Source organism: Botryllus schlosseri, chromosome 4 (genome assembly GCF_051294905.1).
Source record: "Botryllus schlosseri isolate E-star chromosome 4, Bs_hap1, whole genome shotgun sequence".
NCBI classification, from domain to species: domain Eukaryota; kingdom Metazoa; phylum Chordata; class Ascidiacea; order Stolidobranchia; family Styelidae; genus Botryllus; species Botryllus schlosseri.
Window position 1 is genome coordinate 8,495,828 of NC_137239.1, and position 25,607 is coordinate 8,521,434.

The 25,607-nt window shown below is 40.9% G+C and overlaps 2 protein-coding genes and 1 long non-coding RNA gene across 4 annotated transcripts; all 3 read right to left on the reverse strand.

Moving 5' to 3' along the window:
* Nucleotides 1-881: 881 nt before the first annotated feature.
* Nucleotides 882-24,555, reverse strand: LOC145438049 (uncharacterized). Of its 2 annotated transcripts, none has more exons than XM_080315422.1 (17): nt 24,431-24,555; nt 24,247-24,369; nt 23,109-23,330; nt 22,899-23,027; nt 22,717-22,794; nt 22,574-22,651; nt 22,424-22,501; nt 22,224-22,358; nt 21,422-21,628; nt 21,068-21,124; nt 20,820-20,924; nt 2,380-2,481; nt 2,130-2,240; nt 1,993-2,070; nt 1,753-1,935; nt 1,379-1,450; nt 882-1,082 (listed from the first exon to the last, which is right to left on the reverse strand). In XM_080315422.1, the coding sequence occupies exons 1-17, from the start codon at nt 24,474-24,476 to the stop codon at nt 988-990; spliced, it is 1,899 nt and encodes a 632-aa protein (XP_080171548.1). In that variant the 5' UTR covers nt 24,477-24,555; the 3' UTR covers nt 882-987. The 2 variants fall into 2 exon arrangements, with proteins under 2 accessions (XP_080171548.1, XP_080171547.1); XM_080315421.1 differs by lacking the exons at nt 882-1,082; nt 1,379-1,450; nt 1,753-1,935; ... (1 more) ...; nt 2,130-2,240; nt 2,380-2,481 and adding exons at nt 18,527-18,715; nt 19,382-19,456; nt 19,529-19,711; ... (1 more) ...; nt 19,918-20,028; nt 20,165-20,266.
* LOC145437941 (uncharacterized) lies at nt 4,147-6,544 on the reverse strand. The gene is made up of 8 exons (XM_080315312.1): nt 6,295-6,544; nt 6,106-6,213; nt 5,925-6,002; nt 5,779-5,856; nt 5,638-5,715; nt 5,411-5,575; nt 4,460-4,660; nt 4,147-4,247 (listed from the first exon to the last, which is right to left on the reverse strand). The coding sequence occupies exons 1-8, from the start codon at nt 6,542-6,544 to the stop codon at nt 4,147-4,149; spliced, it is 1,059 nt and encodes a 352-aa protein (XP_080171438.1).
* On the reverse strand, nt 9,187-10,676 carry LOC145436984 (uncharacterized). The gene is made up of 3 exons (XR_013914520.1): nt 10,528-10,676; nt 10,015-10,145; nt 9,187-9,400 (listed from the first exon to the last, which is right to left on the reverse strand). It is a non-coding gene; the product is annotated as an uncharacterized LOC145436984 (long non-coding RNA).
* Nucleotides 24,556-25,607: the final 1,052 nt, after the last annotated feature.

Below are 25,607 nucleotides of genomic sequence, written 5' to 3' on the forward strand. Positions count from 1 at the left end.
AGTTTGATGAAACTACCGTGTCCTTTTTGTTATAAAGTTTTCTTGATTTTGATATGTCCTTTTTTGTCCTTAGAGAGGCCGTGATTATTATTGCTTTTGCGCCGATATTATACGACATCATAACGGAATGGTACTCTCCTGTCGTTCACGTCACAAGTATACTGTCGATTTACGTGTAGATGTATAGGTTACATCGAGCTCTGTCGCACACTTTCTCTTTGAAGTTTGACTGATTCTGCTCGTCCGGATATGCTATGCCCTTGAATAACTGTGTACATTATGATGGTACAATAGACACGATCGAACCGCGACGAAATGCGTCTGAAGAAATTTTAAATCAGTGATTTTCAAACTAGGTGGCGTGAACCAACTGAAGGTGGACGCAAGGCCACCTGGGATAAATGATGTATCTCGAACTCGGAATAAGTTTAATTTGTGCCGAAATCTCCAAGCGTAAAATCGTCCAGCAAATGGCCAAAAGTTCAGTCCGAAAAACTTGTTTTGAAATTGCACCTGTCCCCAAGCTAGAAAAATCTGACAAACGCTGCTCCAACTGAAGGATACGATTTACCACGAGTCAGTTTTTTGAGTTGAGTGCACAAATCCAATTCACACAGTATCAATTGATAGAACGAGTTGCCCGCGCCGCAGACGTCTAGACCAGACGACAAGGCAGTATTGCTAAATAACTCGCGTAGCAATATAACCTATTATAGCATTACATGGCATGAAAGGCTGTAGAGAGATGACGCGGACTAACCACTGAATCACTGACACTCAGTTGATAAATATGCTGCGCTGCTCATACGACATTCGCGACCTTCAACTGATATGACAGGCAATATTCTATGTAAATTAATCCGCTACGAGTACACAGGAAGTTATTGATGTTCACTATTTATTAGAAACTTGATCTGGGATCGATATAGATAATCGAATCCATGGAATGGCATGACTGTTAACGTCCGGTTACGTCCACTTAAATGCTTAGGCACTGACATCGGCTGCGTCTTCACTAGCGTCGGAGTCAGCGTCTTCGGATGAGTCATCCGAACCTTCATCTGATCCAGCGTCGGCAGAATCTACGAAATGTTAAGTGGATGGATATAATATTAAGCATATATGGCGTCTGCACAAAACACTTTGAGATATAATCGCAATTTAAATTGGATTCCGTGACCAACTTGAGTGAAAGGTACGGTATTTTTGTGATAATTGTTGATACGGAATGGTGGGACTGTTGCGGTCGCTGTGGTTCATTTGGCGAAATTCAGAGCCGGTATTATGGAGCACATAAGGTACTGATAACTGACTACCGTGCGCAATGCGGATGGAACGCATAGCTTTGGTCGAAGAATGAAATTGAACTTCAACATACCCTCATTATCGTCCACATCAAATTCATCATCTTCAGAATCATCCGTGGTGTCATCATCATCATCATCATCATCTATAAACATATATTGACTTTATTTGGGCAACTATAAACCAAAATCAGAATAGTGTTGTTTACGTGTCGTAGGCTATATGAATAAACCCCCCAAATACGAACGTGGGTGTAAGCATGAATAACTAAATATATTGGTGTCGGTGAGAGAGAAGTTTTACTACAGAAAAGTGTGTATACGATTCATATCAATACAGCCTTGTCATAAGGTTGAGATATATAAGAAGCACATCGTGCTGCTATATATCCCATGTATTTGGCTGCAGAAAATATAAGTTACTTATTGCACAAATGTAAAATCTCACCGTTCTCATCTAGTATGTCAAGAATGCTCTGAATCATTTCTTCCAAAGACTTGGATTCCTCCTCATCCTCGTCATCATCGGCTTTCCACTTCAGCATCATCTTAAGTGCCTGCCGGAGAAGACTACCACGTTTTTTACGGAGAGCCATTCTGTTTGGTCGTCGGCCACGGGAAGGTTGGAATCCTGTATCGGAATCAAAGCGGTGAAGCGATATCTTCTGGGATTATATTCTGAACTTACCGCGTCGTCTAAACGGTCGGCGTTGGCTCCCACGACGAGGACCTCTTCTGTCATCATCATCATCATCGCCTCGTCCCCCTATAACACATTGCACGATCGTAATATATCACCCAGCGAAACGTTGACGTAAATATTACATCCTGGCGCTATTCTTGACGGTTTGTTATCGTCTTCATCGCTCGTGCCGTTGTGTTTCTTACCCTTTCCTGTCATCTCTCCTCTGCCCCCCTGTCCTCTGCCAGGACGATCTGGTCAATGGATTAAAACCAATGTAAATATGAGTATCTTATACAAAAGGACCATTATTCTGGTCATAGGGATATTTCCGCGAAAGAAGATAGGAATAGGAATATATATTAGATTAATAGCAGATCAGCTCCTCATTACCGCCAGATCCTCTCATTGGTCGTTTGTCATCGTCGTCATCGGAGGTGCCATTAGATTTACCACCCTTTCCTTTCATTCCACGTCTACCTCCAGGTCCACCGCCTAGAAAAATGTGAGACTGACGGTTAGCCTACATATACGATCAGGGTCGGATTGATTGCAAAGACGCGTCGGCGATATTTAATTTGAATATCTCGAAGTTTTCCCAGTTATTGCTAAACTTTGAATGCACAATTGCACATTGCACACTTATGGATATCTTTGATGGCTACATGGAAGACCTATGGCTTGCTTGTTCTTCTATCATGATAATTCGGGATCACACAGTCCATGCCTCTCACTGTGTAACCGTGACTTGTATTCGGAATGGATTACGAATGTTACAGCACTTTCAAGGAATCGTTATCGATTGATCCACTCTTTACTTTTTATCTGTAATAGGAAAATGACGTGAACCGCACATTTGTCAGATCGGCTCCTATTGAAGTATTATATAGGCTTACATTACATGACTTAATGCAACATAGTGAATCAAAATGAGTTGGACATGTGAGGGAATAGTCGTGATAATAAAATATTTGACTTTGAAAATGAAGCCATTACCTCGCATTCCCTTTTTGCTTTCATCATCATCATCACCATCATCTTTGGTTCCATTAGACTTCTTTCCTTTTCGACCCTTACCACCCATTCGCCTTTTAATAGGGGAGATGTGGTACCGATGGATCAAAAATTGGAAAATGATCGCTGGCCCCGAAATGTTCAGCCGAAAACAGCAGATCTTTTGCTGGCTCAGCACTTTGATACAAGCTCTACATATCGCGCACATATACATGAATATCCGTCTTTTCAAAAAATATTTATGGACGTTCAAAATTTGTTGCTCGAACGTGTCATCGGTCCCCACCCGGTGGGTCCAATGACACACGACCCGGGGACCTATGACACATATACCCTAAAAAACTCAAATGTGACTACTTTTCTTGCTCAGTATTATAATCTAAGCTGCAGCAAGCCAAAGAAGAATGTTTGGTCGCAACTGTCAAAAAATAGAATAAATATTAACTCAAATGTTGTCATAAAACCACGTTTCGATTTAGGCCCGAACTTATAAATTTGTGGGTACATACATATTGCCCGAAAATCGACAGTGTGACTTCCAAATACCTCGTTATAGCGATAAAACATCATATGCAATTATTAGATAAAGATTTTCTGTACGTAGGCATGTTTCATTTGTTTCATGATTAGTATGCTTGATTATTTTGCTTGATTTGGCTATTGTATCATCGGTCCCCACCCTACGAATTTTATACATGAATCGAAAAAAAGTCCACTCAAGGAAAGTACTGAAAAAATAATAGGTGCCATTATACAGCCTGATACAAGCCCTACACTTCACAATGAAAATGATTGCTGGTTTGTTCGTGTTGAAGGTTACAAAGAAAAATGTATATGTCGATCTAAATTTAGTTTAGACCCCCCAAAACAAAAATCATCTGTGAGAGACCCCATAGCTCGCGCACGTCGAATTTTTTTGTATGTGAGGAAAGATTTTGCCAGCATGCAATTGTATACAAGTTCACGGAGTGCAATCATGGAATTATCATAGAGAATTGTCAAAGTATTTTCGGTCCCAGTGATCCATCGGTACCACATCTCCCCTACCTCCTAAAGTGAGGGCAGTTATATACGTTATTAATATTATACATATTGGTAATTGAAATACTATATTTAGAAGCAATAATAGGCTGTATTAGTTTGTAATCATGCATTCCGAATTCCCAAGGAAAAGCAATTCGCATATTCACCTTCTTCCATCATCTTTTTACCGTCGCATGATTTCGTGTCGTTTTTGCCTTCGTTATCTGATGAATCGAAATTGGCCATTAGTATCATATGATATATATGAAAACATACTTCATTATAAGCATAGTTTGCCGCTATCTAAACACTGGTCCACGTTCTTGGCCTTTAGCCAATGACCTAGATTCGATTCTGAATCTACAACGGCATGATGGTGATGAGCATAAGAAAACCCATCACGGATTTGTCACAGGCTATCACTACTTTAGTTTACCTTTATCGTCAAGCATAGCTTTAATTTTGCAAAGGAATTTCCCCATTCTCATTTTCTTGTCTTCTTCATCTTCATCATCAGTAATATTCTTTCCGCCACGCCTTCCTTGTCTTCTATCGGAAACTCGTTTCGCGAACTGACGAGTGAGTCCTCGCATACGGTTGAATCTCATTTGCGATCTTTGTCGTCGGCGCATGGATGCTGGAAACAGGAATAACTCTAGACGTGTACGAATCGCGGACATCTCAATATTCAGGTCGCTAGCGACACATATATAACAATCTCAGAGAGTAAGCATTTCACAATGCAACCCTAAACGAACACGCTGGTGAGTCAACCGGATGCATTACAAATATGGTTGTTGTTATATCTGGAATTGGTTACGTTTACCTTGCGCATATTGTGTGTATTTACGTATGCAGTTGATGGATAGATTCGTAAGATATTTTAAATGATGAAGCTTTAAAAATTGTAAAGCAACAGCATTTACAACAGCAACAACATTTACAACACGAAAGCTTTGCTGAATATTGCCTTAATTTGGAACACCTAACCTACTCCGGCCCACAATACGCCATAGCGCCACCCTGTGTTTTAAAACACCGGGAACCGTATTTCAATTGCAATATTATTAGTAATCGTCAGGAATGAAGTCATGTCGTAAGATATCAGTTGAATTTTACAACCGCGATATTCTTTTACCGTCACGAGGCCAATAAATAGTGATTGAACATGTAGAGTATGTTGTTGTTTTATTATTCGTGGTATATATTGGTCATTTTAAACCCGGCCAGAATTCTTCATTACAATTGCGGATGTGCCGACTTGTAGAACGGCCCAATGTCACCCGCAGCTTTCATCCATCAACGTCATGCTATCTTCACCCATTGCTACGATAACACTCAGTCAAAGCGAATAAATTCAAGTATCATCGCCGCACTATATGCTTACCTCGTCTTCTCTTGACGGCTGCTGCAAATCTACGTGGCAATGATGGGCGCCTTCTGGGTCCCATTCTTTGCATTGGCCTAGGAGGTCCACGTTGTTGACCACCGAACGATCTTCTTGCTCCGAATTGTGGTCTATTGTTGCCTCCTATCTGAGTTCGCCGTTGACCTGTGTTATTACATTGAATTATTGTGTGATAGAAAAACACAAATGTTTAATATTGTACATACCAGGCCGACCCCCAAAGGAGCCAGAGCCTCGTCTGTTCTGCATTGCTCTACCGCCTTGTCCTGGACGACTTTGACCTCCTGAAAAGAGAGGTAAATTAACTAGAACGACGCAATCTCACATGTGTATTACAATATAATTACCGAAACGACCCCCATATGAGCCAGGGCCCCGTCGATTCTGCATTCCTCTTCCACCTTGTCCTGGGCGATTTTGAGGTCCTGAAAGGGGTTTAATTTAATAACATACGACGCAAATGCACAGGTGTATGGCAATATAGGCTATATACCGGGACGACCCCCATATGAGCCAGGGCCTCGCTGATTCTGCATTCCTCTACCGCCTTGCCCTGGGCGTCTTTGACCTCCTGAAAGGCAGGCATATTTTATTACGGATTATAAATATTATGATTTATTCGACCACACAGATGCCAAAGTATAATGGCAATAGTAGCAAGTTATTAAATTTACCTTGACCACCTTGCTGACGATTGCGGAATGGTCCTGGGCGTCGGTTATCATCGTCATCATCTTCGTCGTCACTGTCTCCACGACCTGGTCCATGGCGTCGCTGCATTCCTGAAATTCAATTTAAAATATATGATTCCGTTTTGTTCAGGTTTACTGAAGATTCTGAATGTGATTAAGTGAAGTATTAACCTGGACCACCGCGTCTTCGGTTTCCCATTCCTGGACCGAATCTACCTGGTCCGCGCTTGTTGTCACCATTGTCGTCGTCACCTTCATCGCCATCATTCCCATCTTGACCCGGTGGACTATACCCTGATGAATCATAAACACAAGGGTTCTTAACTCGCAGTCTGTGAACACCTTGGGGTACGAAGCACTGAAACCGACCTAAAATCCGCCAAAGGACACACCAAGACGCATCAAGTTTCAGCACATGCATATACATGAATGGTAGGCGGATAGAGATGAACAGATAACGAAGATCATGGGGTACGAGCGCTAAAGAGATTGAACATGTCATTTGATATTCGTCAATACGATGTCCATTGGTCATCGAATTGCATTGTGAGCATTGAGCATAGACGAGACCTTTCAAGGTCCACAAATTCCGCAAAAATTCTGTCCTACCCAAGAATTGTGTGTTAATATACCCTCAGAATATTACTGTAATAGCGTGGCGTTCTAATGAACACACGAATGTAATGCCGAGACATTTATTCGCCACAATGTTGGATCTGCGAATGACATAGTCGAAAGGACAACCATCGACAATGAATATGTATGGAGGATATATGAAGATGAAGTTTTAAGTGACATTTAGCCTTCACTCACCGGGCCCATGACCGCCATCAGGACTTGGGCCGCTCATTCCTCCGTCGCCATCACCATCTGGTTTCTGCATTTCGTGTCCGTCAGACATCGCTGCAAACATAATAAATATAAAATAGTGAGGTACAAGGTGATTTGCAAAACGTGCGAGAACTTACCGATCGCAAGCAATCCACACAAAACAGCCAAACGTATGAGTATCATATTTGCTTTTAAAAGTTTGTTCGGCGTTGCAATCGAATTATTCGCAGTTGCTCCTTTGGTCTCGCAAGCTAAAACGATTATGGTTCATCATGGACTATTCGAATTTATATACCTTTGGCATGCATAAGCACAACCTGAACCGGGTATAATTAGACTGAACATGACGACAAAGTGCAGCAAAGATGCTAAAAAACGAAAGGAAATACATTTCTGTACGTTCATTTACTAGTTCTTCCTTTACTATCCCATATTTAGAATATGCCACCAATGCCTGGGGCAATACGCTGTAGATTGCTATCAATATGAGTAAGGATTGGTTGGTAAATATAGTGACACTTTATAAATTCACGCATGTTACACGTTCTTATTATGTGAAGCTAACTTTATTTACCGGTAAAAGATGAATAATTACTACCTCGACGTGGATAGTAATAGAAGTTGAAGTATGTCATCTTAAACGTTATCGTCAAGGTGATCACCGAAATAGTGGACCAAAAATGTTCCACTATTAGCTTACTATTTTAAATCTGCCGCCCATAATGATGTGTTTAATAATGAATATACTAGAAACGTCTAAATATAATGAATTACGTAATCTCTGCATGTAATGTCCGTGGAGATGTTAGATTGAAATATTTCTTCGAGTATAGGCGAATGTATCGCACAACAGCTGCGGGTATTACATAAGATACTAGGGATGGTGTGAACGAGATGTCCACGTTCGCGTTCTGTGTATGAACCTCAGCAATTTGAAGGCTCACGTTCGCAACGAACCTTGGCAGGTTCTGCACTGTGAGCAGGGCCGTAACTGCCGCACCCCAAACCCCCCAATTGGGGGGGTCGAGCTCGAAGGGGGCCCAAAATTATTTCGCGAATTAGCATAAATTATAGAGTATTTTTTGAAAATCTAAGCAACTTTATCAAAAACTTTTCGCGCCGCGCGCGATTACAAGTTGCCAGGTATCTCGAATATTGGGTACTCTTCCCACAAGAAAAAATACGCAAGATTTATAGAAATGGGCATATCAGCGTCGGCCATTACCTCGCCACGACGCACCAAGACGTATAAAGTCTTAGGTCATGTAACATGCGACTGCAAGAAGTGTGCCAGAACGATCGGCAGCGAGAAAACCTTGGCCGAAAAGTACTGCCCTTATGTTGACCGAAAACTTCGTTATATAAGCAAAATACATGTGGGTTTAATAGTCCATAGGCGCCTAAATGACTGGCACCTAAATGATCCTGTCTGGACAATCTGAACCTCACAAGACAAATACCACCTCGCAGGGAAAAATTATATGCCAGTGAAGAAATACCAATTTGAAATCGTGAGATCTTTTAGTTTAGTACGTTTCGGCGATTGTATATTTTTGATATAGCAGAAAGGAGGTCACGAAATAACATCATGTAACGAAGTCATACCAACGGGTCCACCTGCCCGAAGATGTTTAATTATTATTTACGGGCTCTACATTTTCCAAGACAACACCTGACTCAGCTCTACCGGTAAATCTGATTACGTGAGCAACTGAGTGTAGAGGACAAGAAATTGATAGTAATATGTGTGCATTGTGCAATTCCCGATCTTATTGACCGATTTTATCTTGAATTATCGAAAATTTTCGCGCCTCGCGCTGGCTTACTACGCAATACATCTATACTTTCGTGGCAAAGTGAACAACGTGGTGGCGGCCTGGAGGGTCGGTTTGTCACCCTACACTGTAAAAAATAAAAGCCTCGATTTACCGCGAAATGTTTGGAAGCACGGTAGCCAGACATTTCGTGGTAATTTAACATTACCATTAGTCAATGTAAATTGAACTTACACTCGTCCGGTAATCTCACTTTACACGCCAGACTGTAATGTTACAGTCACCTCCGGTATATCCAATCTACATTTTATCCTGTATATTTGCCACTCAGACTGTAATTTTACCGCCTACCTACATACATGCTGTCTGTGTAAATCAGGATTACATACCAGCTTGTAAATTCACGTACATCCCATACCTATCGCAAAGCAACCCGAAGCTAAAATATCGCAAAAGCTTCTTCACAGCCCCAAAACGAGATTGGAACAAACTGTATATTCATTCATGATTCACGATGAGTAGATTATCGATGGAAAAGTATTGCTGCTGGAGGTCTAATTCTTCTTTAGGAGCTGCAGTAACACGAGTGATTTCCCACCATCGGCCAAACTTCCAATTGTTTCTTTTTCCCGTCCTCGTTTCTTCTGTGTAGCTAGTATCTTGCAGTTCCACTAAAACGAATTCATGCGTTTCATGCGTAAATTGCTATATTAAGCAAAGTTCCTAACCTAGACATGACATTATAAAGACTACTGAGACAAAGAGGGTAACAAAAATATAACAATTTTTGAAGTACCGGTACTGATACATTGTGTGTGACGGTGCCTTTTACATGATATAGCAGAGATTCATGACTTACTTATTCCCATCTACGGCAGCAGGTTGCCCATCCCTGATCTTATGTCTTACGCCAAGTTTGAATCCGTATTCCAGTCTTGAACATTTTTGATTAATTTCCCCAAACTTATTTGAAAATAGCAAAAAAACATTGGACAGGACATCAATTTGTTTCAAAGTAGGTTGCACTGAGACTAATCCTAATGCTGGTAGTGACTACAGAGAACAAGGCGTCGTTCTGCACTTCCATGCTCAATTTGATCAGTTTTGGAATTGAATTGAATTAAATTGTGTTGATGTAGGGTAGCTTAATTGAGGGCGAAACCAAGCAACCTTTATTGCATCTAAGTCTGTCTTACGCAGTGCAGTTCGCCAACTATTAACAACAGCTACCCAGCGCAACGAGCTTTAGGCTACTGCCAAAGCTATGAAGTAATGAATGACTTACACGTGGAAATTCCTCCAAATCTTCAAAGAATATCAAAAATTTGCTTAAATGAAGTTGAGCGCGACTGCTGGAGTTCGGATTTGGCGAGCTTTCTTGAATACGAAATAAGTTTCATCTTCAACAATCGTCTTCTGAAAATGGTTGCAAAACACATGTTTAGTCAGAATTCATACAGACTAAGTCAATTTCTCGCGTTCCCCAGGTTGAGAACCACTGATCTTATGTATGGAAGGAGAAGGTTCCTCATTTGAGGTGGCATGTGTGCCAAACAAATCCAGCAGTGGATGAAAACATCTCTATGCTATGGCCCAAAAATGACATAAACATGCCAACAGTTTCAACTACTCCGCGGCAGAGTATGTGGTGTCACAGGTCAGTATATAGGTCAACCAACATCCCAAAATAGAACAGAGAATGCGGCGAATGAAATATTTCAATCATGAAATCAAAGTCATCCCGGTGGTGTGCACAGTCGTAGATATTCACGGTAACGAATACTATGTAGTACTGTACCTTTTACGATGCGTATCCCAATCAGCATTCCTAGGAATCTTCAACGATCGTGTCCACTAAGCACAAGCTTCGCTCCACCCTTTGCTCCAATCTCAATAATGGCCAGACGACGATGCGACTATAGAAATTAAACATGGAACGGCAACGACCGCTTTTGCAGCTTCGTTCCGCTTCGCCGGGGCTGGAGTGGAGAATCGTTTTACGTAAGCGACTGTAGGATTTCTGGCAATCCAAAAGCTATCTTCCCGAGCGCAGAAATTATTGAATCTGGTCTTGATCGAAAGCTACTGTTGCACTTATTCCGGAAATATATAGTAAAATAATTATCAGGCACTGATCCACCTAGAATCCGTCCTCCAATCTGAAATATCGGCATTGTTCGAACAATCGGAGAGTCGCAACGGTTCATTGTTATGGTCATTGTGTTGCGGTTACCCGATTGTTCTAAACAATGCCGATATTTCAGACTTGGAGGACAGATTCTAGGTGGATCAGTGCCTGATCAATATTTTAATGTATATTTTCGGAATCGGTACAACAGTAGCTGTCGATCAAGACCAGATTCAATAATTTCTGCGCTCGGGAAGATAGCTTTTGGATTGCCAGAAATCCTACAGTCGCTTACGTAAAACGATTCTCCACTCCAGCCCCGGCGAAGCGGAACGAAGCTGCAAAATCGGTCGTTGCCGTTCCATGTTTAATTTCTATAATGCGACACTCGAACGATTTCGAAATAAGTGGTATTCATCCGCTGACATGCCACCAATAATATTTACTGACCACTGCGGTATAATGTTTGATTAAGGTCGTTTTTTCATACAGAAACATTTATCATTACATCTAGTCCCTTTCTTTTCCATCTAGTTGCATATAAGTTGATATTTATTCCATATTTTGTCACTACTTACCGTACTTACGTAACCAGACGCTCCTTGTGATGTCACAGTTGTGCGTTGGTTGTTTACTACGAATCTCAGAAAAAGCAGTAACGCGTAACGGTAACCTAATGTATAACTTTTTACAGGTCGCCTAACTCGCCTTGTTCGCCATTAACAAATGGTCAACTTAGCATGCGGTGCTGATATTTCTAGTTTCCCGAACAATATTATACATCCTAAACTGATATTCTAACTCATCAGTCCTGTCCGTGACAACGAATGTAACCAGCGAGACCGGCCGTATAGCCATAGCCTTATAATATAATATAGTGGCTATCTACGATTGCCAGTTGTTTCTTTTACCCTACTATGTACTATACCGAAATTGGTACTAGGGCCAACAATTTCCGTATGACAGACCCCAGTCTCGCGAACGAGGTTGAATCAGGTCAAATCACCACGAGAATGATATCAGTAACATTCAGTTCCACGTATACAGTGGCTGCAGAGATTTTCAAGCTAATCAATTTTGTCAATAGCCTGGTAAACTTCAGTAACGAGTAAATGTCAGTAATTTTTCCAAGAAATTCTGGTAACTTGACTTTAGAGCCAAACTGAGGTAATAATACATATCAAAATGTAAAATTACAAGCTACGCACAATTATTGGCAGCTACCGATAATTCGTTGCAAGAGTTACAGCGATTTCCCAGTAAATCTACCAGATTTTTTACAGTGTATATGAGCCCAAGACTCCAGTTTTTTGGGGCCTGACGAAGTGCTGTTTCGTCCCTGCCAACGGGTATACAATACATCCGGAGATGTTTATTTATTATTGAGGGGTCCTACCCTTTCAAACACACCTCACTGTGCTCTACCGGTAAATCTGATTACGTGAGCAGAGAAAGGATAAAAAGTGATAGCAATATATATGCAATTCCTGATCATATTGCCCGATTCAGTCATCTAATTATAAAAAATTTTCGCGCTTAGCGCGTTCAGGCGATACAGACTGACTCACTAAATGGACACCCAATATAGATGATAAGCAGCGGTCAAGAACGTACAGCCTGAGGGAGTCTGGGGGGCTAAGCCCCCCAGAAGTAAGGTTTATCACCGTATGGGGGGCCCAGGACCAACGTTTTTTGGGGGGGGCTGGCCAAGTGCTGACTGTGAGCCTTTTCATTCCATACATTTTCCCACATCAACATAACATCTAGGGATGGTACGAACTCCTGAAAGGTTGTGCTTCGTGTGAGCGTGAACCTTTTTGAAAGGTTACGTGTGAACGCGAACGTGAATCTTTAACGCCACATATCGTAATAGTACCAATTCTAACCCTAAATTTCCGTAAAGTAATATATTAATGCACATGATAACTAGCAACCACTCAGGTAACGTTATGACACAATGCTAAAGTACAGGCTGACTTTTTAAACGTCACCCAATGTATCCAGTGGAACAATCAAATGCTATAATAATTTCACAAAATTAATAATATTTTCCTTCGCATTGCCAACAGTTTCAACGTGGACCCGGCTAAACCGGACCTATATGTAGGCCTATTATTCTTGAGAGTGAAACACCGGTTTCCATACTTGCGCCGGGTATTATCTCAAAAACAAGTTATACAGTAGCCAATACCCTAATCGAGTATGCAATAAGGATATCAAATCAAGATAGATCCCGTATGCCAGACAGATTTTTTACATTAGACACCGACGAATTCTCTATATCAAATCAGTTGATGTACATATATTTGATTGTTTCACCAAGCACAATTCCCTGACTTTCTACGTGCAGAGAGCTTCGTCTATGCTATTGTGTGACTGCGGGTAAATCTCACAGCAGAGCGAAACAAAGATGTACAGACGGAAAGCTGAACATTTCGAGCAAACCATCGCGCAACTTTCGCGCACATAATCTCTGAAATTGGCAAGGTGCATGCTCGTTTAGAACTGAGATTCTTTTCATGCTGCCAGCGCCTTGCTGAAAGTGGTCTGAAGTTCAAAAACAAAGAATTCCAACGCATGAATAGTAGGGATGTTCAAAAAAAACTTTTTTTTCCAAATCTCACTCGCCTACTGACTAAATCGTCAGGTTGTCCAAGAAAACGATGCACACCAAATTTGACTCAATTCCAACCAGTCAAGGCCGTGCAATCTTGAATTGAAAATTTTAATTTATTAAAAAAATTAAAAAAAAAATTTCTCAAATTTTTCTGTCAACCCCATGAAATTGTCGAGCTGTCTTCAAAGACGATGCACAACAAATTTGAGTCAATTCCGACTTGTAGAAGCGGAGCTATTTGAGTTTTTCGTTGATAATCCCCGGATCAAGGATAATCCGACAAATATCAACGAAAAACGCGAATAACTCCGCTTCTACAAGTCGGAATTGACTCAAATTTGTTTTGCATCGTCTTTGAAGACAGCTCAACAATTTCATGGGGTTGACAGAAAAATTTGAGAAATTTTTTTTTTTAATTTTTTTTAATAAATTAAAAATTTCAATTCAAGATTGCACGGCCTTGACTGGTTGGAATTGAGTCAAATTTGGTGTGCATCGTTTTCTTGGACAACCTGACGATTTAGTCAGTAGGCGAGTGAGATTTGGAAAAAAAAGTTTTTTTTGAACAACCCTAATGAATAGGTTCACAGTGCAGACACAACCAAGGTTTGTTTGTGAACGCGAACATACAAATTGCAAAGGTTCACACTCAGTATAATATATGTTTATGGTATCATAAAAACCAAATACGCCATGGTGTTGGCTAAGGTATACCCTATTTTTGAGCAGCATACCTACCAAGTACAGCAGTGGTTCCCAACCTTTTTGTCTTCATTCCCCACTTCAGATATATTCCGAGCCTTCATTCCCCACCAGGACCGTAACATCACTTTGTTAGCCCCGCAAAAAAAAAACTTTGGTCTTAGGCCCCCAGAACTCCCTCAGCCTCGCTGAGCCTGTACGCTTTTTCCCTGCAACTTATCAGCTACATTGGGTCTACTGTTTAGTGCGTCGCCTTATGTCGACTAAACGCCCTTAGCGCGAAAAATTTATATAATTCGTGTTTGAATCGGCCAATATGATCGGGAATTGCATATTTTTCTATCAATTTTTTATCCCCTCTCTGCTCACGTAATCAGATTTACCGGTTGAGCTGATTGAGTTGTGTTGGAAAAGGTAGGACCCCTAAATAAGAATTGAACATCTTCGGGTGGACCAGTTGGTATATTGACTTCTTTACAAGATATGGAAATCGCTAAAACTGAAAGGCACACGCGATTTCAAATAGGTAATGCTTCACTGGCAAATAATTTTCCCTGCGGGATGGCATTTGTCTTGTGGGGCTCAGATCGCCAGGTCAGGAACATTCGGCGCTAGCCATTTAGCCAACTAAACATATATGTATCGCATATATATCGAAGTTCTAGGTCACCACAAGGGCATTTCTTCTCGGCCAAGGTCTTCTCGCTGCTGATCGTTCTGGCACACTTTTCGGAGTTGCATGTTACATTGCCTCTTCCTTCATATGCCTTGGTGCGTCGTGGCGCAACAATGACCGACGCCGAAGTCTCCATTTCTATAAGTTCTACGTATTTTCGTGAGGGAAGGGTACCCAATAACTAGATATTTGGCAATATTAAATCGCGCACCGAGCGCGAAAATATTTTGAAAACGTGACATAAATTTAAAAAAATTACTTTAATTTAATAATGCACTAAATAAATTTGGGCCCTTCGAGCTCGCCCCCCACCCAATTGGGAGTTTAGGGTGCGACATTACGGCCCTGTTCTCCACTACCCAGCGCTTTTGTCATCACAGAGCAGCTATTTGCTGGTTTGACTATACACAAGACACACAGCCACACCAGTACGCGAGGCAATCGCCTATAACTGCAACATAACACGTTTTGTGAACCAATACCAGTAACGTTCACAATTTCGCGGAAGCGTTATTTCACGTAAAACTAGTCGTGCTGGATGCGATTGTGACGCCAGGATTGGTCATCCTGATTTAAAAATGAGGTTTTGTGAACAACACGCAATATAATTTTCGATACATACATTCCAGAGCAGTTAACTGGTATCGGTAATTGCGCATGTGTCTCCGTGAATATGTAGACTGTCCTGTATATAATTTTTAACAAATGCGTCTATTCCCCAACCAGAAACCATTGAATTCCCCCCCAGTGGGGAATTCCCCACCGTTTGGGAGCCACTGAAGTACAGCAACCGATATTTTACACTCTTCAATGCTAATGTACCAATGGTCTGGCGCCATGGGAATACATTGATGGTCTAGCCTGGATTGCTAAGGCGTAAGGTGATATTCCATTGCAAGTCCTCGTCGAAATTGTTGTCAAAGCGACGGAAAATATTGATTTCACGGAATTATCATAGAAATTGACTGTTCCAGTTAATACAGTGGTCAGCATTGTGACAGAATGGGCCCTTAGTCTTCGCTAGGTATCGCGGACATTAATGTATTACTTTGCGGAAATGTATGGATGGAATTGGCAATATGACACCACGTGATGCGATAGGGTCACGTGTTCGTTCATATATAATATATCACGACGCCGTGGTATAAGGTATTGTCAGGTTTACATTTCACAACATCGTCCGTCTTAATACGTTAGGTTCTCGGCTATGTCAATTCTCTGTTGAGTCCATTCTCGGTATTGGTTTTCTCGGTAGTGACAAGACATCGTCAAAAATTCATTGCAATAATTTATTTCCGTAGATTGTGCTTTCTTGGAAGTAACGGCTGCTGAAGGAACGGCATTCCGAAAATATCATGAGAACAGTATTAGTATTATTAATGTAGGTAAATAAAACAAGGGAGAAATTCTATGCCGATCATGTATATTAGGGTTACCATATTTTGGAGTCGGAAATAGGAACACTTTCATCAAATCCTAAAAGTTAGTATACCAAAATCGAAAGCAACCGATTTTGAAATATCTGTACAGGAATATTGTATCCATTTGCGGATTGCTGCCGAAAAAAATTTGAAATTTGAATGGTACAGAAATTTGAGTGGTACAGCTAACGAAATGATATCTGCTTACAAAGGCATCAGCACCTGAATTTTTTCCCGGCTTGAAGCAACTGATTGAATAGCGAGACACTACCAGTAGAAAAATTGAGGTATGCCGCCGCCTTCGCGCGTGCAGCACGGAATCCTTGGAAAGTTGCGATGTTTAAGAATATGCAGTTAATTCGCACGTTTATATTATGATTGTTGATTTTGCTTCAAATTCCACATCTTAATTGCCTCAAGTTTCAAAATATATCACATACCTCTAACGCAGGGGCGGCCAACCCGTGGCCCGCGAGAAGGTCTTGCGTGGCCTCCGAGATAATTCTTGAAATTAGTTATAACATCAAAAATTAATTACCCAGGAAAAATTGCAAGGCCAACCAAAATTTGATTAGTCTGAGCGCGTAATTTGGGATGTTTATGACTATAACATCAGTTCCGACGCATTGACGTAGCCAGGTGCCAGCCACAATTTTTTAGATCTTCGTGCCGACAAGGTAGCGTAATGGTGAAGCGTCCGGCTTCTTGATCGGTAGGTTGTGGGTTCGATCCCCAGCCGGGCCAGACCAAAGACCAGATTAGTAACACAACTTTCCATGACTTCCCCGCTAGGCGCTCGTGCATTATTGGGATAGCATGGAGGGGTGGTGCAAGACTTAGAAAGCCGTACGAGCCTATATCTCCACCTTCCTTGTCCAGCGACACATGCACATCATGCTCTCATGGTATGCATGTGCACAGATAATTTGTGTGTTTAAAATGAACTACGTCTGTTCCTTTCCTTATATCGCCATAAAGTAGAATAGTTCGGAGCGGATTTATTTGACTTAAAATTTTTCTTAGCACTTCGCTCAATTTATTGTCACTCGATTTCTTTCTTTTAGTATTGGAGACTGAAAATCAAAAAATATGTGTAATTTACAGAGTTGAGTGTAATTGTATTCGCTATTGGGAGAGAACTTATCGTCAGACATCGCCGGTGAGATCGTCGCAATGAAACCTTTTCACAAAATGATAGACGCCGAATAAAGCGCCGAGTAAACCTGTCCTTGCCAATTGAGCGCAGTGGTATACAAAGGCGACCCGCAATATATGCAAGTAATATTATTATTGATCGAATTCATTCATTACCTTTGAAAATATTTCGCGCGTCGCCCGACCAGGGCGTGAATACACACAGAGTTTTCATGACATTATTGTTATCAATTTTAATGCGTAATAATATAAGTCTTGTTTTTGTTTGAATTCTACACATTCTCCTCGGTTATCAAAACCTGCACACGTAGAATAATTTAGAGTTACCATATTTTGAAATCGGGAAAGGAGGACACTTTTTCAAAATTTTCAAACTTAGAATACCGGAGGAAAATCCTGGAAAACTGGGAATTTTTTCCCCAATTTGAGGTCGGTTGACTAATTCGAAATTGAAGCGATATAGGCCATAACCTCTGACACCAATTCGCGACAAGACGTGGAAGTATATTCACGTGAGTGTTATCCAACTACCAGTTATTGAATCACAAGCTCTTGGTAAACTCTAAAACCAACAAAGCTCACTACATGTTTTCGTTCCATGACGATGGCGATGGTGGTGCCTTATACAATCAATTGCAGTGACAGACATATAGATTTCACCTTGAAGCTAAGTAGCGATGGGAGCTGGCCGATACCTCACTTATTCTCGCCTGAAGCACGTTCAGAATGTTCAAGCATGACGAACTTTAACTGCGATCGCTCTATCGATCTGCATGTCCGCTTGTGGACATATTCGTAAATTCAAATAACATGTTGACGGTCGAAAACTTATTCTTATTGAATTATTTGTCAACAAAGTCGCATAATTATTCATCGACGAGCGCTAGTTGGGCACTGGGTGATGAAGTTAACAGATAGTTGGAGACTCAATAACACGGCCTTACAAAACACAGGTGTGGGTCGAATAAAAGCGCTATCGATTCATTAAAACTGAGTCTCCTACTATGCCAGACTGGTTTTGCGACCAGTGCGACCTACTACATTGGTACCGATTAACTATCTCATATAGTAATCCATGTTGAACATAATGAATAATATATGGTGTTTATTCTCAGTAGAAAACGAGATTGACATCACATTTAGCCAGTGAAATTGAATGAGCTTGTTAACACTTGGTCGCATTCTAGTAAATCCTTTATTCGCTGTCATCGGTTGCATCGTCACTCGCTCCGGATTCTGCATCTCCGGAATCATCCCCATTATCATCAGAACCGGTGTCTTCAGAATCTAGAAATCGATTAGGGAGAGGATAAATTACATTGAAGTGGATAAATGTCAAAGAAACATGAAAATGCTTACAGCAGCATCACAAGATGTCACTATGGGAATCAATGTCCATCGATTCTGAAATTCTGACCATTTTGAATATTTGGGGCAGTGAGATGTTATCCTCTAATTTGAGTGTTTTGGTTTGCAAGAAACATGTAAGCACTGCTGGTCAAAGGCATAAGAAGATTATAGTGTAAGTGCTGTAGGACGCCCTGCGCCCTCTCACGGTTCATACACTTTGTAAGATACAACATCATTATGGTACATCGCCCATATCTGTATATCACGTGACTTATATCTTTCTTCTCGCTACCACGTGACTTACCATTTATCAGCTCGTGCATTTCAATTACAAAGGCAAACTCATCTGCGATATCCTACTGTATATTCCATACATATTCGACCAATATATCTATCTGAGGCAATACTGTCGTTGCATTCACGTTGAAGTTGTCAGATCAAGGACTAACGCAGGGACGTGCGTCTACTACGAAAAGAGCTAAGTATATCTACCCAGCCACACATTACGTGGGACTCAGGTTACAACTCTAGCGGATTATCAGACGACACACCTTCCTATAGTGCATAGCTTCAAACGGAGGACAGCATTAGATTTTGAAATACCTCCAATATCATCCACATCCGTTTCATCATCTTCAGAATCTTCAACGGCCTCACCCTCGTCATCATCGTCATCATCTATGAACATTAATAGTTGGCGAAAGTAAAGGAAATTTCACATAGTCGCCGACTCCAGCTAGTAAATCTTACCGTTCTCATCTAATATATCAAGAATGCTTTGGATCATTTCTTCCAAAGACTTGGATTCCTCCTCATCCTCGTCATCATCGGCTTTCCACTTGAGTAACATTTTAAGTGTCTGCTTGAGAAGACCACCACGTATTTTACGGAGAGCCATTCTGTTAGGTCGTCTACCGCGGGCAGGTTGGAATCCTGTTTCAGAAACACAGCCGTGAAATTATATTTCCAGAAAGCATATTCCTAATTTACCTCTTCGTCTAAACGACCGGCCTTGGCTCCCACGACGAGGACCTCTTATTTCATAATCGCCATCATCATCATCACCGCGACTTCCCACTATATAGAACAATGTAGGACGGTAATATATCAATAAAGTGAAGCTTTGATGCAAATATTACTTCCTGGACCTCTTCTTGACGGTTTGTTATTGTCGTCATCGCTCGTGCCATTGCGTTTCTTACCCTTTCCTGGCATTTTTCTTTCGCCCCCTGGTCCTCTGCCTGGGCGATCTAATCAGATTATTGTAGCCAATGTAATTATCGATATCTGATAGAAGGGGTCAATTAATCTGGTCGTAGGATTATTCTCATGAATATGATACAAAGAGGAAGATACTAGATAAACAACAGATTAACTCGTCCTTACCTCCGGATCCTCTCATTGGTCGTTTGTCATCGTCCTCATCGGAGGTGCCATTCGATTTACCTCCCTTTCCTTTCATTTCACCTCTACCTCCAGGTCGACCGCCTAAAAAATGTGAGATTGACTGTTACATATACGATTGGGATCTGATTAATTGCATGGACACGTCGGGGTTGTCTAATTTGAATAACTCCAAATGTTTCCTAGGTAATGCTAAACTCCATCTGAATGCACATCGTACAAATGCACATGAACGCACATTGCACAAATGCACATCTTTGATAAATACATGGAAGACTTGTGGATTGCTATTTTCAAATCACGATAATTCGGTATCAATTAGTTCATGCCAGATACTATGTAGGCCAGACCATGATTTGTAATCGTAATGGAGTACGAATGTTATAGCATTTTCTAGTAATCATATTAGATTGTTTTACGTGTGAATTGATTTCTTTGTAAAGGAAAAATTGCTTCACCTATTACTTTGTACCTTTAATTAGACTATGAAGCGAACTGAACATTTGTCGGATCGGCACCTATTCAAATATTATATACATTACATGACTTACTGCAACGGAGTGATTTAGAATGAGTTCAGCATGTGAGGGAATAGTCGTGATAATAAATTGTTCGACTCTGAAAATGAAGTCATTACCTCGCATTCGTCTCTTGTTATCATCGTCATCATCACCATCCTCTTTGGTTCCATTAGACTTCTTTCCTTTTCCATTTTTACCACCCATTCGCCTTTTCATACCTCCTAAAGTGAGGAAAGGTATATGTAATTATTAAGATAGTCATTGGAATTGAAATGATGTATTTAGAGGCAATAATAGGCTTTATTAGTTTGCAGTCATGCATTCCGAAATCCTAAGGAAAAAAAAACACAATTAATCTATTCACCTTCTTCCATCATCTTTTTGCCGTCGCAAGATTCTGTGTCTTCATTTTCTTCGTTATCTGTTGAATCAAAATAGGAATATTATTATCATAATCGCGAGTTTCAAGTGGCGTCTGTCACATTCGGATTAAGAGTTTCCAATCTGACATTGGCCCGATATAGGCCATACTATCAGCTGATATATATGAAAATAAACTTGATCATGAGCATGGGTTCTCATTACTTAAAACACTAGTTTTCGATCTTGGCCTTTGACCAATGACCTACATTCGATATTGAATCTACAACGGTGTGTCCGTGACGGACGGAGAAATCCCATAACGGATTTGTTACTGCTTATCACTGCTTTCGCTTACCTTTATCGTCAAGCAAGGATTTTATTTTGCAAAGGAAGTTTCCCATTCGCATCTTGTTGTTTTCTTCTTCTTCATCTTCATCATCATCAGCATTCATTCTTCCGCGTCTTCCTCGTCTTCTATCGGAAACTCGTTTCGCGAACTGGCTAGTAAGTCCTCGCATGCGGTTGAATCTCATTTGAGATCTTTGTCGTCGGCGCATTGATGCTGGAGACACGGGAAATGAAAAGGAATCTATTTAAAGTTATGCTAGATTGCATTTATATGTTTCGACTCGTTGAGCATATCCAAGTCGCTGGCGGCGCGGAATACATACAAGGCAACTCAGCGTTAAGTGAACACAGTTATGAGGTAACCAGGTGCGCTACAGATTTGACTTTGTCGAAAATTTAGCTGAGTATTGCATAATTTAGGGATAAGAATATTAGTACTTTACTATAGAGATAGGCTACGCATTGTGTTATAAGCCACTGGAAAACGTCTTTCAGCTACTATTGACAGCAAATTCCAATCTATAAGACACGTGTTTACTATCCATGTTGCTAATGAGGATTGAAATCATGATCGAAAAATACCGCTGAATATTGTCATTCCTTGACTATCACGAGTCCAGAGAACATGTAGTTATCATTGCTGTTGATTTAGTAATCATGGTGGTTTACTACTGTGTTCCATACACACCAAGAAGATATTCTTCGTGATGATTGCTGATCTGCGACTTGCAAAACGGTTCACTTTCGTCTTAGGATCTCGTCTATCAACTTAGGTTGTCAAGCAACTATCATCATAATATTTCGCTTACCACGTGGCATTGATGGGGGTCTTCTCGGGCCCATTCTTTGCCTTGGCCTGGAAGGTCCGCGTTGTTGACCACCGAACGACCTTCTTGCTCCGAATTGTGGTCGATTGTTGCCTACCATCTGAGTTCGCCGTTGACCTGTGGTGATACGATGATTAATGTATGATTAAACCACACATATTATAACTAAGTAGGCTATATACCTGGACGACCACCAAAGGAGCCAGGGCCCCGTCGATTCTGCATTCCTCTACCGCCTTGTCCTGGGCGACTTCGAGCTCCTGAAAAAGGGTTTGCTTGATAACGTACGACGCAAACACACTATTACAACTAGAAAAAAACATTGTATTTACCGGGACGACCCCCAAAAGAGCCAGGGCCTTGTCGATTCTGCATTCCTCTGCCGCCTTGTCCTGGCCGACTTTGACCTCCTGTAAAAAGGAGTTAAATTAATTAGCTACGACCTAATTGCACGAATGTATAGCAGTGTATATACCTGTACGACCTCCAAATGAGCCAGAGCCTTGTCGATTCTGCATTCCTCGACCGCCTTGTCCTGGACGTCTTTGACCTCCTGAAAAGTGAGTTTAGTTTATTGCGGATTATTACATATCATTATTCATTCGACCACACATATGCGCTATTATAATGGAAACATCGGCAGGATCTAAAATTCACCTTGTCCACCTTGCTGACGATTACCTTGTCCGTAGTTAGAGAATCGACGGAAGGGACCTGGGCGTCGACTATCCACGTCATCATCGTCGTCGCTGTCTCCACGAGCTGATCCTGGGCGTCTCTGCGTCCCTGAAATTCAATTTACAATCTTGTAGGCCGTTTTGTTTGGCTCTTCTAAAGACACGGTCTGTGATGAAAAGGAGTGTTAACCTGGTCCACCGCGTCTTCGACCGAATCGACCTTGTCCTCGCATGTTATCATCATTTTCGTCATCTTCGTCGTCATCATTGTCATCTTGACCCGATGGACCAGGTCCACCGCGTCTTCGATTTCCCATTCTTGGACCGGAACGACCAGGCCCTCGCTTACTGTCATTATTGTCGTCATCATCTTCGTCGTCATCATCCCCATCTTGACCCTGTGGACTGGTCCCTGATGAATAAAAAATTCACGGGTTCTTAACTCGAAGTCCGAAGCACTAAAAACAGCCATAAATCCCGCCACAGGCCACACCACGCTTATAAAATTTCAGCACATGGAACTACGTGAATGGTAGGCGTATAAAATACATACATAAGAAATCTCAAGGTGTACGAGCGCTAAAAATATTAAACATGTAACTATATATTCGTCAATAGGAAGTCCATCGGTAATTGAATTCCATTGTGAGCATCATGCGCGGTCTACAAATGCCGCTAAAATTATCCCCTTTCCCGGAATTAGTTGTTAATACTAGAGCCCGATTAATTATTATCGGTTCGCCGATGATATCGAGTCGACATTCAATTTGAAAGAATTGTCGGTATCGGCCATTGGAGGTGACAAAATATCGGATATTTTCGTGACGTCACAACATGATGGTAGGAAGTCAGAAAACTTAAATCCTTGATCGCTAGAATGCAATATTGCTATATTTCATATAGCTTACACTTTTATGATGTCCAGATGCCGCCTTTAGTTTATTTCATGTTCAAGTATGACAATGGCTGTAAAGCCGTTGAAATAAATGCTCTGAAGTTTTGAAAATGCGCCTGTTGAGGTAAACTGCATCTTATTTGAGTATCGGCTGAATATATCGGTGCTATCGGTGTAGGGGTTAGATATCGGTTTAATCGGCATTTACCCAAAAATAATCCTACATCAGTCGGGCTCTATTTAATACACACTCAGAATATCACCGTAATCGCACGGGGTTCTAATGAACACATCCAATGTAATGCGGATACATTCACTCGCCACAATTTTTGATGATCTGCAAACGACATAGTTCAAAGGACAACCTCCGACAATTGAGCTATATGGAGGATATATAAAGTTGTCAATTTTATGTATTGTAGCTTTCTCTCACCGGGTTCACCTCCTCTCCGATGTCCCATTCCTGAGTTTCGATAACCACCAGATCGACCTGGGCCGCTCATGTCAACGTCGCCATCGCCATCTGGTGTCTGCATTTCGTGTCCATCAGACATTGCTGTAAACAAAAGAAATATAAGGTACTGAAACTTTGATTTGTAAAACGTGTGGTAACTTACCGATCGCAACCAATCCGCACAAAACAGCCAAGCGGATGAGAATCATATTCGCTTTTGAAAGTTTGTTACGCTTTGTAATGGAATTATTCGTCGTTGGTCCGTTGGTCACGCAAGCAAAAACGGTTATGCTATATTCATGGACTATTCGCATTTATATAGCTTTTACATGCATGAACACAACGTGAACTTGGTATAATTAGACTGAAGATGAAGATAAAGTGCATCAGAAATGCTAAAAAATGAAAGGAAATGCATTTCTGTAACTTCAACGGCTGATAATTCCGCAACTAGCCCATATTTAGAATCCGCCAGCAAGGACCTTTACTCACATAGCCCGGAGCAATACGCTCTTCATTCGTATTGGTATGAGGTCGGATTGGTTACTAAAAATAGTGTCATTTTACAAATTCATGCATTGTCCATGTTCTTATTATGTGAGGCCAACTTGTTTATCAGAAAAAGATAAATAATTACTACCCCGGCGTGGACAGTTATAGAAGTTGAAGTATTTCATCTTCAACGTTACCGTTATGGTGAAAGCCGAAACAGCGGACCATAACAACTTCTATTATTAACCTACTATTTAACATTTGTCATGTATAGTAATGAAAGTGCCCTAAAATTTATAGTAATGCCCTATTATTTTCTCGCTCAATTGTGCATAATATAATGTACAGTTTCATTTTTTGGGATAAGGAAATTTAATATCGCAGGAAGCTATCTGTTAAAAGACTTGTCCATAAGTAAATCCCAAATTCGTGATCAAGTGTAGTTAATTGTAACTGATTTCTTCTAAATCATTTCTGGTGCCACAATAACAGGAGCCAACAGAGCAAGCTCCAGTAGCGTTGTAAGTTGAAAATAAATTAAAGTCATCGTGTATTTATTTATTACTGACAGATTATCACAACAAACTTCCCAATAGAATCAATTGCGCAATGACTGCATGTTCTTACCTGGACATGTTGCATCCAATTAATATTTCTTCAAATATAGTCGAATATATCAAACAACAGCGTGTGAGATACATTCTCAGAAGTTATTAACAGAGTTGTTCGAAGCCAAATCATTGAATAATATGTATTTTCTTGTATAGTTTTAGCTTTCTTAGTAGTAACACCGGCGAAAGGAACGACGCTCGGAAAAGATGCTAGGCACGTGATTACAATTGTTCATG